Below are 19,912 nucleotides of genomic sequence, written 5' to 3'. Positions count from 1 at the left end.
TCATAATATACGTCTACATACATACTCCGCAAGCCATCTTACGGTGTGTGATGGAGGGTACACCGTACCGCTACTAGTGATTTCCTATCCTGTCCCACTAGCAGATAGAACGACGGCAAAATTTAATCTTTAAGCGTAGAAATCGCAGAATATTCGCCATTACTTCGTATGACGCTCTTGTCAATATTTTACTTCTGTTGGGCCCGCAGCATAGTATACATCAGTATAAGACATTATGGAAATGAATGCTCGAAACCAGCTGCGATAATGTTTCTCTAGTATTTTACACGACAGATCTCTTCCGGCCTATTTCCATTATCAAGCGGACTGCGAAGTAAGTATGTCTTCGGATGAGCCCTAATTTTTCGTATCTTATCTTCGAGGTCCTTACGCGAAATGTTGAGTCAGCTTCAAATGTCGGTTCTCCAAATTTTCTCAAAAGTGTTTGTGGTGTTTTTTCTTTTAAAAAAATATTTATATTTTCATTAAATTACTATTCTCTTGTGAAGATTCAGAAATCAGTTGTGAGTTTCGCACCACTTCTTGGCGGGAAGAGCAAAGACTTTTCAAAAACTCAAGTACTGTATGTGATAGTTTATGTGTCACCTGAAATCGTTTGCAGAAGACGTAGCGTTCTCAAGATTAAGAACAGAATTCGCATTCCGCCTTGATTTATTTGTGTCGTGATCATGTTCGATCACGACCTGATATGAGACATAGCAACTACGAACAGAGAAATCTAAGGGACCAGACAGAGATGAAAATTTTCTTTGCTATACTACACCACACATTAAAAGAAATTTGATTTAAATCACAAACAAGGTAAATGGCAATGCGCCTTCTGCCTTAACTACGACGTTTGCCGACATGCAGTCGGTCCCTGGTAGCTGTATGAAAACTATAAAAACACCGTTACTTCTGTTGCCATTAATAGGAGATGGATAGCATGGAAATACTTTAAGTAATAAGCAGACACTACAGCATTTGAGAGTACGATAACAAATCTATCAGCCCGCCTCTGAATTCCTTCTATGTCTTCGTTTGATCCGACCTGGGTGGTGCGGATCCCAAACACTCGAGCAGTATTCAACAATAGGTTGCTCTAGCCTCCTATATGTGCGGTCTCCTTTACAGATGAACCACATTGTCCTAAAATTCTTCCAATAAACTGAAGCTGACCGTTCGCCTACCCTACCACAATTCTCATATGTTCGTTCCGTTATAAATATCGCTTTGCAACGTTATATCAAGTATTTAAACGACGTGACTGTGTCAAGCTGGCTTACATTTTTCTACATTTCATAACTTAGGCACATACAGACAACAGCTACAGAGGGGGGGGGGGGGGGGCACCGGGGGCCGAACCTCACAACAACCATGGGTTCGGTGTGGGGCGGCGGAGGGGTGGACTGCGGTAGTCGTCGTGGGGTTGTGGACCACTGCGGCTGCGGCGGGGACGAAGCCTCTCCGTCGTTTCTAGGTCCCCAGTTAACATACAATGCATACAGTACAATACAACATAGACCTGTCCACCTTTCCATTACCCACTGCAACTGGCTCGCTCCAAAGTTATTCTATAACAACCACTCTGATGACGTCCACGTCATTAAATATCACCTACATTACCAAATTTACCGAAAAACATCCATTCTGCAACATTTTTAGGAGCAAATAAATTTTGGGAAAGTATAAATTTTTACGGAGTATTTACAGTGTGCAGAAATAAATACAACATAAAAGCAAATCACGTCGTTGTTTCCCTTTGTACTTATATTTCAATACTCTATAAGGGGGTGGCCTGGTAGCAGGTAAAACCGATATCCAAGCAACGGTACACAATTTAGTTCACTACACAAAAAATAAAACGTGTAAGACGATTGTGACAATCCGAATTACTACATACGTTGTAAATTGTGTGCTCTTTTAGTTTGAAGGTCGATTTTACTCGCTACCGTGACTCCCCTTGTAGAGTACTGAAATCAAAGTGCAGAGGTTCAATGGTTCAAATGGCTCTGAGCACTATGGGACTTAACTTCTGAGGTCATTAGTCCCCTAGAACTTAGAACTACTTAAACCTAACTAACCTAAGGACATCACACACATCCATGCCCGAGGCAGGATTCAAACCTGCGACCGTAGCGGTCACGCGGTTCCAGACTGTAGAGCCTAGAACCGCTCGGCCACCCCGGCCGGCTGAAGTGCAGACGAATAAAATGATTCTCAAGAATGGTTCGATCAACAGGACGATTAAATAAGCAGCTTTTCCTATCCTTTAACACGTCTTTTGTGGACTATACTGCTGAAACAGTGAAGAAACGTTTAATAACCCATGACTGGAACATTTTCTTTGCGAGGAACACCGTAAAGCCCCTAAAATCCGTTTAGTATATGTACGTATCGATTCTTTGTTTTGGATGACAAAGCTATCCTTAGATCGTACAGATGGATATTCTTGTTGGGTTGGTGGATAAGATCGTAGCGTTTACCGTAAGTTCAGTAAACAGGCAGACATAACAGAGACTTTACTCATCAACAGTGTTTCCTTCGTCACTATTTACAACAGTCTAGCAACGCTTGGGTAACTTTTCGATTCCCGACTGTAGAAATAACGTAGTTTTTAGGCCAAGAACTCGTCGAGCCATGTAGGGAGCGCATTTTCAACCGGTAGGGAAGTTCCTTGATGTTGTTCGATGGAGACAGGAAAAGCTGGAAATCTGAGGACATAAGCCATGTGAATAAGGTGGTTGCGGATTTGTTTCTTAATCCAATTCCTGTATAGTGTTTTTTGTCGGTCTCGCAGAATGTGCGCGGGCATTATCGTGCAGTAGCATCACTTCACAGAGTCTTCCTGGTCGTTGTTCTTGGATTTCGTCATCAAGGCGTCTCAGTTATTGACAATAAATGTTAGCAGTGATGGTTACACGTCGCGGAAGCAGTTCGCAGTACACCACATCGTCACTGTTCCACCAGATGCACAACATTATCTTTTGTGGATGCGCGCAGGCCGTTGTACGCGGAGTTGCTGCTTTGTTTGGGCTCAACCATGTTTTCCTTTCCCTTATGTTAGCATAAAAACACCATTTCTCGTCGCCAGTAATGGTACAGGAAGGAATGGTCGGGGCTGTTCACGAGCCAATTGATGATCAAGCAGAGATAAACATACACTACTGGTCATTAAAATTGCTACACCACGAAGATCACGTGCTACAGACGCGAAATTTAACCGACAGGAACAAGATGCTGTGATATGCAAATGATTAGCTTTTCAGAGCATTCACACAAGGTTGACGCCGGTGGCGACACCTACAACGTGCTTAAATGAGGAAGTTTCCAACCGATTTCTCATACGTAAACAGCAGTTGACCGGCGTTGCCTGGTGAAACGTTGTTGTGATGCCTCGTGTAAGGAGGAGAAATGCGTACCATCACGTTTCCGACTTTGATAAAAGTCGGATGGTAGCCTATCGCGATTGCGGTTTATCGTATCGCGACATTGCTGCACGCGTTGGTCGAGATCCAATGACTGCTAGCAGAATATGGAATCGGTGGGTTCAGGAGGGTAACACGGAACGCAGTGCTGGATCCCAATGGCCTCGTATCACCAGCAGTCGAGATGACAAGCATCTTATCCGCATGGCTGTAACGGATCGTGCAGCCACGTCTCGATCCCTGCGTCAATAGATGGGGACGTTTGCAAGACAACAACCATCTGCACGAACAGTTCGACGATGTTTGCAGCATGGACTATCAGCTCGGAGACCATGGCTGCGGTTACCCTTGACGCTGCATCACAGACAGGAGCGCCTGCGATGGTGTACTCAACGACGAACCTGGGTGCACGAATGGCAAAACGTCATTTTTTCGGATGAATCCAGGTTCTGTTTACAGCATCATGATTGTCGCATCCGTGTTTTGCTACATCGGCGGTGAACGCACATTGGAAGAGTGTATTCGTCATCTGGAGTGATGGTATGGGGGCCATCGGTTATACGTCTCGGTCACCTCTTGTTCGCATTCACGGCACTTTGAACAGTGGACGTTAAATTTCAGATGTGTTACGACCCATGGCTCTACCCTTCATTCGATCCCTGCGAAACCCTACATTTCAGCAGGATAATGTACGACGGCATGTTGCAGGTCCTGTACGGGCCTTTCTGGATACAGAAAATGTTCGACTGCTGCCCTGGCCAGCACATTCTCCAGATCTCTCACCAATTGAAAACGTCTGGTCAATTGTGGCCGAGCAACTGGCTCGTCACAATACACCAGTCACAACTGTTGATGAGCTGTGGTATCGTGTTGAATCTGCATGGGCAGCTGTACCTGTACGCGCCATCCAGGCTCTGTTTGACTCAATGCCCAGGCATATCAAGGCCGTTATTACGGCCAGAGGTTGTTGTTCTGGGTACTGATTTCTCAAGATCTATTCAGCCAAATGGCGTGAAAATGTAATCACATGTCAGTTCTAGTATAATATATTTGTCCAATGAATACCCGTTTATCATGTGCATTTCTCCTTGGTGTAGCAACTTTAATGGCCAGTAGTGTATGACCACCTGCTGATTTTTGTGCTCTTGCCTTAGAGCGTGCGGACTCATACACCCGATTTTTAAATCTTCCCCATTTCATGCAATTGTCGCCCGATGGTGGAGCGATCACCTCACGTGTACGAGTTCTCGAGTACATTGATGTGGGTAAGTGTGGATTCATGCATTTACACGATCTTTATCAAACCCTGAAGGAATTTCTGGGCGTTGAGAGTCACTAATGTCAAACGATCCTCCTTAAAACGAAAAAATTTTCCGTGCTCTGTCCAATAGTATTATCCCCACAGACGGCGCAAATGTTTCTGGCTGCCTCCGCTGCTCTCATCCCTCTATTGAACTCAAGCGGAATAATTAGTCGTGATTGTTCCGATTTCTCCAGTCGGCACTCGATTTTCCACAGCTGCACCCACTATCTCCAGATGACAAAATGACAATACGTAAACTCAAACAGCAGCAGTGAACTACAAATAAAAAAGACTACTAATAGATAAATTCAGAATACCAACATGCAAAACAAAAACGCTACGAACTTGTGCACCAACTTAAGATTTTACCCAGGATCTTTACATCCGCTTACTTCTCATCAGTTCATCTACATCCAGTCCTGTCTGAAGACAGTTACTCCCAACAACTAACGGAGCATCGCAATGTTGCAGAGACGCTGAGGAAGTACCCACCACTGGCTACTATCAACCGGGAGACCCTGCGGCCGTACCGGCTGCCCAGCGCAGACGGCAGCGGCGACACCGCTGTGATCCTAGACCGCGGCATCATCGTCGTCATCCCTGTGCACAGCATACACCACGACCCTGTCCACTATCCCAACCCCGAGCGGTTCGATCCCGAACGCTTCTCAGACGAGGCCAAAGCTTCACGACATCCCTTCGTCTACCTGCCGTTCGGCGAGGGACCACGTTTCTGCATAGGTGAGTTCAACCCTACAACATATGTACACTGGAAAACCAAAACATTATGACCACTGCTCACAGCGACCTTGGCTGCCGCCAGGTGGCGTTACGGGCACTGAAGTGGTGACAAAGTATGCAAGCGGAGCAGACACGGACAGGGGATCACCCTATCGAAGATACACTATGTGATCCAAATGACTTACAAGTTCGTGTCACCCTCCATCGGAAATGCTGGAATTCCATATGGTGTTGGCCCACCCTTAGCCTTGATGACAGCTTCCACTCTCGCAGGCATACGTTCAATCAGGTGTTGGAAGGTTTCTTGGGGTATGGCAGCCCATTCTTCGCGGACTGCTGCACTAAGGAGAGGTATCTATGTCGGTCGGTGAGGCCTGGCACGAAGTCGGCGTTCCAAAACATCCCAAAGGTGTTCTATAGGATTCAGGTCAGGACTCTGTGCAGGCCAGTCCATTACAGGGATGTTATTGTCGTGTAACCACTCCGCCACAGGCCGTGCATTATGAACAGGTGCTCGATCGTGTTGAAAGGTGCAATCGCGATCCCCGAGTTGCTCTTCAACAGTGGGAAGCAAGAAAGTGCTTAAAACATCAATGTAGGCCTGTGCTGTGATAGTGCCATGAAAAGCAACAAGGGGTGCAAGCTCCCTCCATGAAAAACAGGACCACACCATAACACCACCGCCTCCGAATTTTACTGTTGGCGCTACACGCGCTGACAGATGATGTTCACCAGACATTCGCCATACCCACACCCTGACATTGGATCGCCACATTGTGTACCGTTATTCGTCGCTACACACAATGTTTTTCGATGTAAATCGTCGAATGTTTACGCTCCTTACACCAAGCGAGGCGTAGTTTGGCATTTAGCGGCTTCATGTGTGGATTATGAGCAGCCGCTCGGCCATGAAATCCAAGTTTACTCATCTCTCACCCAACTGTCATAGTACTCGCAGTGGATCCTGATGCAGTTTGGAATTCCTGTGTGATTGTCTGGATAGATGTCTGCCTATTACACATTACCAATGTCTTCTGCTGCCAGCAGTCTCTGTCAATCAACAGACGAGGTTGGCCGGTACGCTTTAGTGCTGTACATGTCCCTTCACGTTTCCACTTCACTTTCACATCGGAAACAGTGGACCTAGGGATGTTTAGGAGTGTGAAAATCTCGCCTACAAACGTATGACGCAAGTGACACCCAACCACCTGAAGAAGTTCAAAGTCCGTGAGTTCCGCGGATCGCCCCATTCTGCTCTCTCACGATGTCTAATGACTATTGAGGTCGCTGATATGGAGTACCTGGCAGTAGGTGGTAACACAATGCACATTATATGAAAAACGTATGTTTTTGTGGGTGTCCGGATACTTTTGATCACATAGTGTGTGAGCTGCAAATGGGGAAATCCATTGAGATAAGCGGCTTTGACAAAAGAAAAATTATTTTTACGCAGAACCTGTGAACGAGTATTGGGAAAATGGCGAAGCTGGTCAAATGTTCATGTGCTACTGTCGTGGGCATCTACAGAAAGAGGTAAGAAGGACAGTGAAACTACCACTAGGCTCTGAATCGTTGGACATCCCCAGTCCTTCACAGGACATGGGGTTCGGAGGCTTGTCTGTCTGTAAAGTGGTGTAGATGGTAGTCTATGGCATCTCTGCCGAATGAGTGGTGCATGCACAAGTGTTTCGGGTCACACCATTCATCGTACATTATTGAACTTGGAGCTCTGCAGCAGAGCACTCCTAAGTGTTCACATGTTGATCCAACGACATCGTCGATTATGACTGCAGTGATTACAGGACAATCGGGATTCGACCGTCGATCAATGGAAACGTGTTGACTCTTTGGGTGAATCACATTTTTATTACACTAGGTGGATAGTCGTCTCCACAAAGGCCTTCACTGAGGTGAACGGCGGTTCAGAAGATGGCATGCATCACATGCGTAGGCTGGTGACAGCGGTATTATGCCGGGGGAGACATTCTCCTGCGCTTCCTATGAAACCCATCTGGGTCGCTATCGGGCAATCACGGTGTACGCATATCAGCGACGTTATTGACGCGAATTACATGACTGTGTGTAGACGACATCTGATACCACACATCTCCACAAACCTATCCACAAATTGTCGGATCCACGATACACAGAATCAGTGATGTATTTCATTGCAAAGACGGGAAAACAACCTGTTGAGCATGTGGTTGTAATGTTTTGGCTCATCAATATTCACCTACATTATCACTCTGTGTTTCACTCCTAAGTGCTTGCCAGAGGGTTCATAGACCAATATTCAGACTATTTCTCGACCATTCCAGCCTCGAATAGTCCACAGGAAAAATAAACACCTAAATCTTTAGAGTGATTTCTGGTTTTTCTTATTTTATTGCCTTGATCAGTTCACCCTTTGTAAGTGGGGGTCAACAGAATACGAGGGCGTTCAATAAGTAATGCAATACTATTTTTTCTGAAAGCAGGGTGATTTTATCTAGGAGTCCAATATACCATACTATTCCCCACCTTTGGGCTTCAAAACATTGCGTTTCAAAATAATTTCCGTTCAATGCGACGACCTTACGCCACCTTACTGGCAGGGCGAAGATGGAAATCGGAAGGTGCGAGATCCGGTCTGTATAGTCGATGCCAGCGGGCACACATATTTGACTATACCAACTGGTGGACGAGTGTATCAGCACCCTCAACAGAGATGTACAGTTGTGCAGCGAGGTGTCTGATTGTGAACTGTCGGTCACCTCGAAATAGTGTCTGCACCTTCCAACATTGCAGGAGTTATGGCTGAGTGCAACCGGCCGGCACGCGGGAGATCGGAAGGGTTTGCACGCCCTCTTAGCGATGATGACAGACGGCTCGCCCAACAACTCACCGTGCTTTTGTTCACTGCCAGGTCTCCGTGGCCATTCTCCAAGTGCCTATGTATATCTGCGATGCTCTGGTTTTTCGCCAAAAGTAACTCAATCACAGCTATCTGCTTGGAGTGCACCTACGTTACAGACGCCATTTTGAAGGCTAAATATAGTGCTGCCACCTATCGAAACTTCATGAAACTACAGCAAATACCGCATTTTTTCAAGCGAAACTGGCCGAGAAAAAAAAAGTGTTCCATTACTTACTGAATGCCCTTCGGGTTTCCGGATTCGGAGGAGAAAGTTGGTGGTTCAAATTTACACTATAAGTGGTTTGCAGGCTAGTTTTCTGCATTACTTTTTCTCGCAAGTACACCTCCGAGTTTGATAAGGAAATATGAACTAGTACATTTAGAATTACTACAAGGGGAGAAATGAATATTTTGTATCTGCAGACAGTGTGTACGTTTACATTTATGTTAGTTGTAAAAGAGCGCGTAAATGGAGCAATACTCGGAATGGACTCATAGGACCTACGCAGTCACTACATGATACGCAGTGACATTCGTCTCCAACTGAAATCTGAGACGTACTCAAGCTACAGCCTTGACGCAATGGTCCACCAGGCGTCGGAAATGGAATGCTCCAAGCGTCATGCCCCCCTCTATCTGGGCGGGAAATACCACATCTGTAGATTTACTGTGTACATTGAGACATCCGTACTTTTTACTACAAGACGGGGTTCACACTAAGGTCATACGATATGTGATTCGACACGCTGTGTCACTCACGCTACCATGCAGGAGCTACCCATATCAGCGGAGCACATAGGAACATAGTGGAAGCGGCTTAACTGGTTCACCACACAGGCACATTAGCAATGCAACACTGACGTCTATGTATGTCGTATCGCCAGACACAACACCGGACGCTGGTTGCTCCACGCAACTTGTATCGTACGAGATATGGGAGGAGAAATTTCAAGTATCTCTCAGAAATTATATAGTTTTATGTAGCTGAAGCAAAGTTGTATCCATCTCTGCAGCTACTTTCTCAGTAAAACCTTTACTTTTCGAGTAAAAAGTTAAAAACCATTGTCGTGGGATTCAGGTATGTTCTCTGCTACGCAGTCTTTCTCATTTGATTTTGAGGAAACTATTCAGTAAAAAAATATAAAATAAAATAAAAAAATTATTTTTTCGCATCTTATAATCTGACATCACAGCTTGCAAATGAACTGATTTTCCTTTCGCTGTTGCCCATAGTTGCTTGTGATACTTCGAAGTAAAGTAAAACATCGCATGTATTTTGAAAAGTTTACGGTGAAAAATGTAGTCGCTGACCAGCTTACGTTTGATGCATTTTATGGCATACATTGCTGTGTACGAAATGTAACTAACATATCGACACTGCTTTTAACGGGGGAAGGAGAGCCATACCTTTCTTCATTCTCGATAAAATATTTGAGATTTATGGAGGTTGATCGCGACAATATTGGCAGGTAGGTGCCACACAAGATGCTATTGCCACCTGCTATGACCTGCTAAGCAGAGCGTGGAGCTGCCGCATTTTGTTTGGCTTTGTTTTCATACTGCCGATGCAACCCGAAGCTGGATACGAAAAAAACTTGCTAAAACGAATAGATGCCGGGACTCATCAGCTGATGATGAGGACCAACTCCAGCAGAGCACGTCGGTGTTTCCCTTATCATCATGGCCTTCTTCCATTTCTTCAAACACGTTGTCCATCCCCACGCAGAGTTCAACAGCCTACACCAACATTTCTTCTGAATACCCCTCAAACTGATCATACACCACTTTGCGAAACTGGACAGATATACGAGGGGCGTTTGAAAAGTCCGTGCAAAGTCCGAGAGATGGCACCACCGACGCCTATCGAGGTCATGTTAGTTAGTAGCATCTTTGGAAAGAATGCACACCAAGTTTCAGCCATATTGGTCTAGTTCTTTGTGTTTGGCATTCGTGTGAATCAAGGAGGTCGAGCGATTGTCAAAATATGTACGAAAAAAAATTTCGTGTGGTGATTAAACATTACGTTATGAAAGGAAAAACGCCTCAGGAGACTAAAGAGAAGCTTGATAAACATTACGGTGACTCTGCACCTTCGATTAGAACAGTTTATTAGTGGTTTCAAAATTTTCGGAGTGGCCATATGGGCACAAGTGATGCTGAACGTTCTGGACGCCCTGTGGAGGTTACGACTCCAGAAATCATTGATAAAATCCATGGTATGGTGATGGATGACAGAAGAGTTACGGCGCGTGAGATTGCTAGCGCTGTGGGCATCTCGAATGAACGGGTACATAATATTTTGTGTAAACATTTGGACATGAGAAAGCTATCCCCAAGATGGGTTGTGCGTTTGCTCACGGTTTTGACCAATAACTGACTCGTGTGAAGTGTTGCAAGGATGGTTTGCAGCTGTTCAGAAAGAATCTGCAGGACTTTAAGCGTCGTTTCGTCACTGTGGATGAAACATGGATACATCACTATACTCCTGAGGTTTCGTCACTGTGGATGAAACATTGATACATCATTATACTCCTGTGACCAAACAACAACCTAAACAATGAGTTGCCAAGGGAGAATCTGCACCAAAAAAGGTGAAGACCATTCCTTAGGCCGGAAAGGTTATGGCGACTGTCTTTTGGGATTCGCAAAGGGTAATCCTCATCGACTATCTGGAAAAGGATAAAATTATTACAGGTGCATATTATTAATCGTTATTGGACCGTTTGAAAACCGAGCTGCAAGAAAAACGCCGGCGATTGGACCGCAAAAAAGTCCTTTTCCATGGCGACAATGGACCAGCACACACCTCAGCAGTTCTGGTCACAAAATTAATGAAAATAGGATTCCAACTCGTTTTACATCCCCCAGATTCTCCAGACTTGGCTCCCTCGGACTACCATTTGTTCCACCCAATTTGAAGAAATGGCTGGCGGGACAAAAATGTTTTTCAAACGAGGAGGTCATTGCAGCAACTACTAGCTATTTTGCGGTCTTGGACAGTTCCTATAATTCGGAAGGGATCAACAAATTAGAACAGTGTTGGCCGAAGTATATAAGTGTAAAAGGAGACTAAGTCGAAAAATAAGAAAGGTTTATCCCAAACACGCAAGTAGTTTTTATTTTTGCACAGACTTTCCAAACGCCCCTCGTAGATATACTCTCCTAGCTTTATTGATTTGTAACCACTATTTGCGTGTGTACCACGTTGAATAAAATACCATACTAGGTGGTATTACCGAAAAATAAACTTTTCATAGTGGCATTTTTAACGTCACTCAAACCCTTGTACCAACTTACCTTATTGTAATGAGTAGCTTCTCAGCAGGAGAAGTAGCAAGTCGAAAATTTATACCCTGCTTTGTCAGAGTAGCTGATACTAGTTGGTCAGAAACTTCCTGGACTCATTCTGTTGAATTCGTGTTCGTAAATAATGAAACGAGCTAGCAAGGTGTGAGAGTTTTTTTATCGAAGATATCACTGGCGGACTACGTTTGAAACTGCAGTAGATATATAAATCTGAGGAGGAGGAGAAGGAAGGAAAGCTTACAGTCAAAGTCCCGTCGACATGGTGCTCATTATACATCGAATGTCAATTAGGACGTGTATGTGAAGGAAAATCGGTCACGACATCGTTCACCTAATTTCTTTTTACGAAAACCACAGAAAATCTCAATCAAGAATAATGGATGGTGATTTCACAACTGCGTCACCTTACGCAATACAACTGATTCATGGTACGAACAACCACGAAAACCTATACTGCCTCATAGACATAGTCGACAATGTATAGTACTGTCGTGGAGGGAAACTCGGAAGTAACGGGTTCGATTTCTGGTGTCCAATATATTCAGCATTTGGCTGATAACAGGAGAAGAAATGGAGAACTATAGCTTAGGATCACTGACTTGTCTATCAGTGTCATGTCTTAAACCCCTAACATCTCTGCTGAGTAAGATAGAGTAAGGCTAAGTGACATTGTTTAAGTGCAATATCCTTAACATAACGCCCTTTATTTTATACATAAAGTCATACGAATCTTTCAGACTGGAGCTTTTAGCCGCTGATTAACATTTTCAAACAACCGGTAGGCCAATGTCACCGAAGCAGTGGTACAATTTGTATGGATGCAGAGCGCGTATTGGCCAGACCATCTTACTGTTGATCCCTAGGTACTCCAGGTTTTTGGTCAGTGTGGGGTTAAATGACAGGGATGCACTATTAATCAAGCCTATTCACATGTGTCCGATTCAGATGAACTCCCTAGAGGGAACATGTCCTGGGTGTAGGAAAGAACCTGAGCACCCAACCAACCTAAGAGCGCACTGGGCCCTAGCCTCTATCGGCTCAAGGCCAACCAGTTCCAAAACAGACAAGGAACAGTCCTTCCCCATCGTCTTGTACGGGTGGATGTAGCACAGGTGCCTCAGCGCTAAGCATCAGAGCCAGCCTCCGGCGACACCTGGGCGCCATGATCCAAAACCGATGATTTCGAAGTCGTAACCCCGATTTATGGTTATTTTGCGTTAATACAGGGACTCTGCACCAGCTAGCTGGGGACCCCAGGCTACAGTGCAACCCTAATGCTTCCTCTGCGCCCCCTACTGCATACCAGCACACACCTTCATGTGGTGTACGTTTTGGTTCCTGGTAGCAAAGAGCAACTGCTTACGCCAGGGGATATGTGCTGGCACCAGGCTTCACTTCGTCTCTTCCTAGGAACTTGCTGAGACAACACTGTACACTTCTGATCATAAAGATTGCTACATCCCGAGAGTGACAGGAAACAAATGTCAAACTGGCATAAAGTGTACTACATACTTGGATACGCAAATGATTAGTATCTCTGCAAAACCATACGAAGTACAAAACATCATATTATTTCCCACTCGTCTAAAAAACCCTATTTTTCAACATACTATCTGTTCAATGCTACGGCCATACGCCACCTTACTGAGAGGGTCAGTATGCCCTCGTGATGCCACTCTACTAGTTGATGTCGGAGCCAAAGTCTTGTTGCTGCATCAGTGATATCCTCCCACGTACAAACAGATGGAAGTCGGAAGGTTCGAGATCCGGGCTGTAGTAAGGATGGATAAGAACAGTCCAGTGTAGTTTTGCGAGCTTCTCCCGAGTTTGCATGTTTGTGGCGACGAACACATCCTAATCGTTTCTTCAATTTCCTGAAGGTAGCGCAATACACTCCAGACATGATTGTTGGGCCATGAAGGGGGACATCAACAAAACCCACGTCTCATTGTCTGTGACAAAATATTTCCACCAGCAGAGTCTAAACGCGTAAGAAGTTCCGCACAGATGGTCCTTCGTTGCTCTTCGTGGTCTTGTGTTCGGCAGCAAGGAGCGCAGCGGGCACACTTCTTTGAGTGCCCCAAACGGTGGATGAGAGTATCAGCACTACCAACAGAGGCGTCCAGTTGTACAGGAAGGTGTTTGATTGATCCGACCTCCAATGAGTGTCTGCACGGTCCAACATTGCAGGAGTCAAAGTTGTGTGCGGCCGGCAGACACGTGGGAGATCGTACAGGTTTGTAAGACCTTGTTGTGATGATGACAGACACCTCGTCCAACGACTCAGGGTGCGCCTATGACTGTCTGTGATGCTCTTATTTTGCGCCAAAAGAAACTCAATGACAGCTCTCTACTTGGAACGCACCTCCGTTACAGACGCCATTTTCAAGGCTACATACAGCGTCGCCACCTATGGAACATCATGAAAGTATAGGGGCTGAACAGGAATATTCCATGATGTCCCACAAAGAAACCGAATTTTTTGAACCGAAATTTGCCGAGAAAAAATGTTGTTTTACTTACTGAACACCTGTCGTTAGCAGGTGTAACACTGTCTTCAGTCTACACATAAGTAATGTATAGAGTTTCTCATGCAGATATCCCATCTTAATGTTGTCTGTCTGTGGGAAGATCGTGTTGTGCCTTATTTAGGAAGGAGATGTGTCAAAATTCGACAAGGTCCTGACTATCGAGACAGTGGTTTACCGTTCTGCAATCCTTCTGTTTGAGTAGGTAGGGATCTCACAACAGTCATACGAGTATGGACTCGAATGGTTCAGAAGGGCCATACTGAACGCCATCAGTAGTGCGGTGCAGCTATTTCCCAAAAGACAGGTATCCACAGGGATACTGCGACGTCTGGGGAGTTATGAACTGCCATGACGGCGATAGTTGTCGCGGTCTCAATTGGGGCAGTAGAGAGAGTGGCGTATCGACGATGACGCACACTACGACGGTACTGGCCGCGGAAATGGGAACCCGTCGTCTTTTCGGACGAGTCCCGTTACAGCATGCCGCATTACAGTGGTCATATACATGCGTGTAGGCATGTACGTTGCCGCATTGCATTCGTCATCATCTTACGGGTTCAATCCTAGCATGATGTTGTGGGGTGCCACTAGATACACAACACGATCACGTACCCTGTAAGCTAGACAGCAACCGTTACAACTCTGACACGTTAAGGCCAACAACTTTTCCCTACCTTCGACGTCCCTGCGACAAATTACAACAAGATGACAGAAGATCGCCAGTTGTCGTGACAAGCCTAAAAAACAGACTGTTTTCCTGGCAAGCGTGTTCTCCAGATATCTCACCAATTTAAAACACCTGTATTGGATTACATCTACATCTACATATATACTCCACTGGCCACCAAGTGATGTGCGGCGGAGGACACAATTCGCGCCAAAGTCGTATTCCCCCCCCCCCCTTTCCGTTCCACTCGCGGATAGCGCGAGGGAAAACGACTGTCTGAACACCTCAGTACGAGCTCTTATTTCCCTTATCTTTGAATGGTGACCATTGCGCAAATTTAAGGTTGGTGGTAAAAATATATGCTCTACATCCTCGGTGAAGACCGGATTTCGGAATGTAGTGAGCAGCCCCTTCTGTTTAGTGCGCCGTCTATCTACAAGTCTGTCCCATTTCAAAGTATGAGATTTGTTACGCTCTCGCGATGGCTAAATGTACCAGTCGCGAATCTTGCCGCTCAACTTTGAACCTTCTCAATCTCTTGAATCAGACCCAACTAGTAAGGGTTCCATACAGACGAACAATACTTCAAGACTGGACGAACTAACGTATTGTAAGCTATTTCCTTTGTTGAAGGACTGCATCGCTTCAGGATTCTACCACTAAACCGCAATCTAGAGTTCGCCTTACCCGTTACTTGTGTAATATATCATTCCATTTGAGATCATTTCGAATAGTCACATCCAGATACTTGACGGATGTTACCGCTTCCAAAAACTGGGCACTTAATGGGTCAAATGGCTCTGAGCACTATGGGACTTAACTTCTGAGGTCATCAGTCCCCTAGAACTTAGAACTACTTAAACCTAACCAACCTAAGGACATCACACACACCCATGACCGAGGCAGGATTCTAACCTGCTACCGCAGCGATCGCGCGGCTCCAGACTGTAGCGCCTAGAACCGCTCGGCCACTTCGGCCGGCCTGGGCATTTATTTTGTACTCGTACAGTAATGGGGATTTTCGCCTTGTTATACGCAGTAGGTTACACTTACCAATATTGAAAGATAACTGCCAGTCATTACACCACGCATTTATTTTCTGCAAATGCTCATTGATTTGTTCACAACTTTCGTGTGATACTACTTTCCTGTAGACTACAACACCATCGGCAAACAGTCTAAGGCCGCTGTCAATACCATCAACCAGATCGTTTATGTAAATCGTAAAAAGCAGTGGACCTATTACGCTGCCCTAGGGCACAACTGAAGTTACGCTTGATTCTTTTGAAGCCACCCCGTTCAGGACGACATACTGCTCCCTGCCTGTTAAAAAACTTTCCATCCAACCGCATATGTCATCGGATAGACCGTAAGCGCGCACTTTATGTAGCATGCGACAGTGCGGAACTGAGTCGAACGCCTTTCGAAAGTCGAGAAATATGGCATCAACCTGGTAGCCGGTATCTAGAGCCTGTTGTATATCATGCACAAAGAGGGCCAGCTGTGTCTCGCATGACCGCTGTTTCCTAAAACCGTGCTGGTTTCTGCAGATGAGCTTCTCAGAGTCTAGAAAGGTCAATATGTTTGAACACAAAATATGTTCCACGATTCGACAACAAATCGATGTCATTGAAATTGGCCGGTAATTGTGCGCATCCGATTTTCTACCCTTTTTATAGATTGCTATGACCCGGGCCTTCTTCCAGTCCCGTGGAGCTTCCCGCTGTTCCAACGATCTCTGATAGATGATGGATAAGAATGGTGCTATATTCGTAGCATAGTCTACATCTACATCTACATGATTACTCCGCAATTCACATTGAAGTGCTTGGCAGAGGGTTCATCGAACCACAATCGTACTATCTCCCTACCATTCCACTCCCGAACAGCACGCGGGAAAATCGAACACCTAAACCTTTCTGTTCGAGCTCTGATTTCTCTAATTTTATTTTGATGATCATTCCTACGTATGAAGGCTGGGCTCAACAAAATATTTTCGCATTCGGAAGAGAAAGTTGGTGACTGAAATTTCGTAAATAGATCTCGCGTATCATATCTGCCACACTCTCTCCCCTATTACGTGATAATACAAAACGAGCTGCCCTTTTTTGCACCTTTTCGATGTCCTCCGTCAATCCCACCTGGTAAGGATCCCACAACGCGCAGCAATATTCTAACAGAGGACGAACGAGTGTAGTGTAAGCTGTCTATTTAGTGGACTTGTTGCATCTTCTAAGTGACCTGCCAAAGAAACGCAACCTTTGGCTCGCCTTCCCCACAATATTTTCTATGTGGTCTTTCCAACTGAAGTTGTTCGTAATTTTTACACCCAGGTACTTAGTTGAATTGACAGCCTTGAGAATTGTACTATTTATCGAGTAATCGAATTCCAACGGATTTCTTTTGGAACTCATGTGGACCACCTCTCACTTTTCGTTATTTAGCGTCAACTGCCACCTGCCACACCATACGGAAATCTTTTCTAAATCGCTTTGCAACTGATACTGGTCTTCGGATGACCTTACTAGACGGTAAATTACAGTATCATCTGCGAACAACCTAAGAAAATCTTAAGGGGATACCGTCTGGGCCAGATGCCTTCCTGTTTTACAATCCCAGATACACTAAACACTATTACCGACAGAATGTCGCCCCACCACTCGCCAACCACTACCTCGGATCAACTCTTAACATAGAAGTGAAGCAGCACAGAACGAGATTTCTGTATCAGTCATTCAAGCTCAATTCCAATCGATGCTTCGTGCACCACGCATACCACCAAATCATAAATTTCATCGTGTATTTCTTCCATTATGTGAAGTTCGGTGGCAGGAGGTTCAAATGGTTCAAATGGCTCTGAGCACTATGGGACTCAACTGCTGTGGTCATAAGTCCCCTAGAACTTAGAACTACTTAAACCTAACTAACCTAAGGACAGCACACAACACCCAGCCATCACGAGGCAGAGAAAATCCCTGACCCCGCCGGGAATCGAACCCGGGAACCCGGGCGTGGGAAGCGAGAACGCTACCGCACGACCACGAGAGGTGGCAGGAGGAACAAGACTTCTGGTCAGGTGACTACAGGGTTATAAACACAAAATCAAATAGGGGTAATGCAGGAGTAGGTTTAATAATGAATAGGAAAATAGGAATGCGGGTAAGCTACTACAAACAGCATAGTGAACGCATTATTGTGGCCAAGATAGATACGAAGCCCACACCTACTACAGTAGTACAAGTTTATATGCCAACTAGCTCTGCAGATGACGAAGAAATTGAAGAAATGTATGATGAAATAAAAGAAATTATTCAGATTGTGAAGGGAGACGAAAATTTAATAGTCATGGGTGACTGGAATTCGAGTGTAGGAAAAGGGAGAGAAGGAAACATAGTAGGTGAATATGGATTGGGGGACAGAAATGAAAGAGGAAGCCGCCTGGTAGAATTTTGCACAGAGCACAACATAATCATAACTAACACTTGGTTTAAGAATCATGAAAGAAGGTTGTATACATGGAAGAACCCTGGAGATACTAAAAGGTATCAGATAGATTATATAATGGTAAGACAGAGATTTAGGAACCAGGTTTTAAATTGTAAGACATTTCCAGGGGCAGATGTGGACTCTGACCACAATCTATTGGTTATGACCTGTAGATTAAAACTGAAGAAACTGCAAAAAGGTGGGAATTTAAGGAGATGGGACCTGGATAAACTGAAAGAACCAGAGGTTGTACAGAGATTCAAGGAGAGCATAAGGAAGCAATTGACAGGAATAGGGGAAATAAATACAGTAGAAGAAGAATGGGTAGCTTTGAGGGATGAAGTAGTGAAGGCAGCAGAGGATCAAGTAGGTAAAAAGACGAGGGCTAGTAGAAATCCTTGGGTAACAGAAGAAATATTGAATTTAATTGATGAAAGGAGAAAATATAAAAATGCGGTAAGTGAAACAGGCAAAAAGGAATACAAACGTCTCAAAAACGAGATCGACAGGAAGTGCAAAATGGCTAAACAGGGATGGCTAGAGGGAGGACAAATGTAAGGATGTAGAGGCCTATCTCACTAGGGGTAAGATAGATACCGCCTACAGGAAAATGAAAGAGACCTTTGGAGATAAGAGAACGACTTGTATGAATATCAAGAGCTCAGATGGAAACCCAGTTCTAAGCAAAGAAGGGAAAGCAGAAAGGTGGAAGGAGTATATAGAGGGTCTATACAAGGGCGATGTACTTGAGGACAATATTATGGAAATGGAAGAGGATGTAGATGAAGATGAAATGGGAGATACGATACTGCGTGAAGAGTTTGACAGAGCACTGAAAGACCTGAGTCGAAACAAGGCCCCCGGAGTAGACAATATTCCATTGGAACTACTGACAGCCGTGGGAGAGCCAGTCCTGACAAAACTCTACCATCTGGTGAGCAAGATGTATGAAACAGGCGAAATACCCTCAGACTTCAAGAAGAATATAATAATTCCAATCCCAAAGAAAGCAGGTGTTGACAGATGTGAAAATTACCGAACAATCAGTTTAATAAGCCACAGCTGCAAAATACTAACACGAATTCTTTACAGACGAATGGAAAAACTAGTAGAAGCCAACCTCGGGGAAGATCAGTTTGGATTCCGTAGAAACACTGGAACACGTGAGGCAATACTGACCTTACGACTTATCTTAGAAGAAAGATTAAGGAAAGGCAAACCTACGTTTCTAGCATTTGTAGACTTAGAGAAAGCTTTTGACAATGTTGACTAGAATACTCTCTTTCAAATTCTGAAGGTGGCAGGGGTAAAATACAGGGAGCGAAAGGCTATTTACAATTTGTACAGAAACCAGATGGCAGTTATAAGAGTCGAGGGACATGAAAGGGAAGCAGTGGTTGGGAAGGGAGTAAGACAGGGTTGTAGCCTCTCCCCGATGTTGTTCAATCTGTATATTGAGCAAGCAGTAAAGGAAACAAAAGAAAAATTCGGGGTAGGTATTAAAATTCATGGAGAAGAAATAAAAACTTTGAGGTTCGCCGATGACATTGTAAT

At 44.8% G+C, this 19,912-nt stretch overlaps 1 protein-coding gene across 1 annotated transcript in view; it reads left to right on the top strand.

Moving 5' to 3' along the window:
* LOC126484746 (probable cytochrome P450 6a14) overlaps positions 1 to 19,912 on the top strand; it is a 75,224-nt gene that overhangs the window by 53,930 nt on the left and 1,382 nt on the right. The window contains exon 6 of the mRNA XM_050108340.1: positions 5,203 to 5,472. Within this exon, the coding sequence (XP_049964297.1) occupies positions 5,203 to 5,472 (270 nt within the window). The remainder of the gene's footprint in view (positions 1 to 5,202; positions 5,473 to 19,912) is intronic.

This window comes from Schistocerca serialis, chromosome 6 (genome assembly GCF_023864345.2).
Source record: "Schistocerca serialis cubense isolate TAMUIC-IGC-003099 chromosome 6, iqSchSeri2.2, whole genome shotgun sequence".
Taxonomy (NCBI): domain Eukaryota; kingdom Metazoa; phylum Arthropoda; class Insecta; order Orthoptera; family Acrididae; genus Schistocerca; species Schistocerca serialis.
The sequence above is the reverse complement of the archived record's forward strand: the minus strand, read 5'-3'. Positions and strand labels throughout refer to the sequence as shown.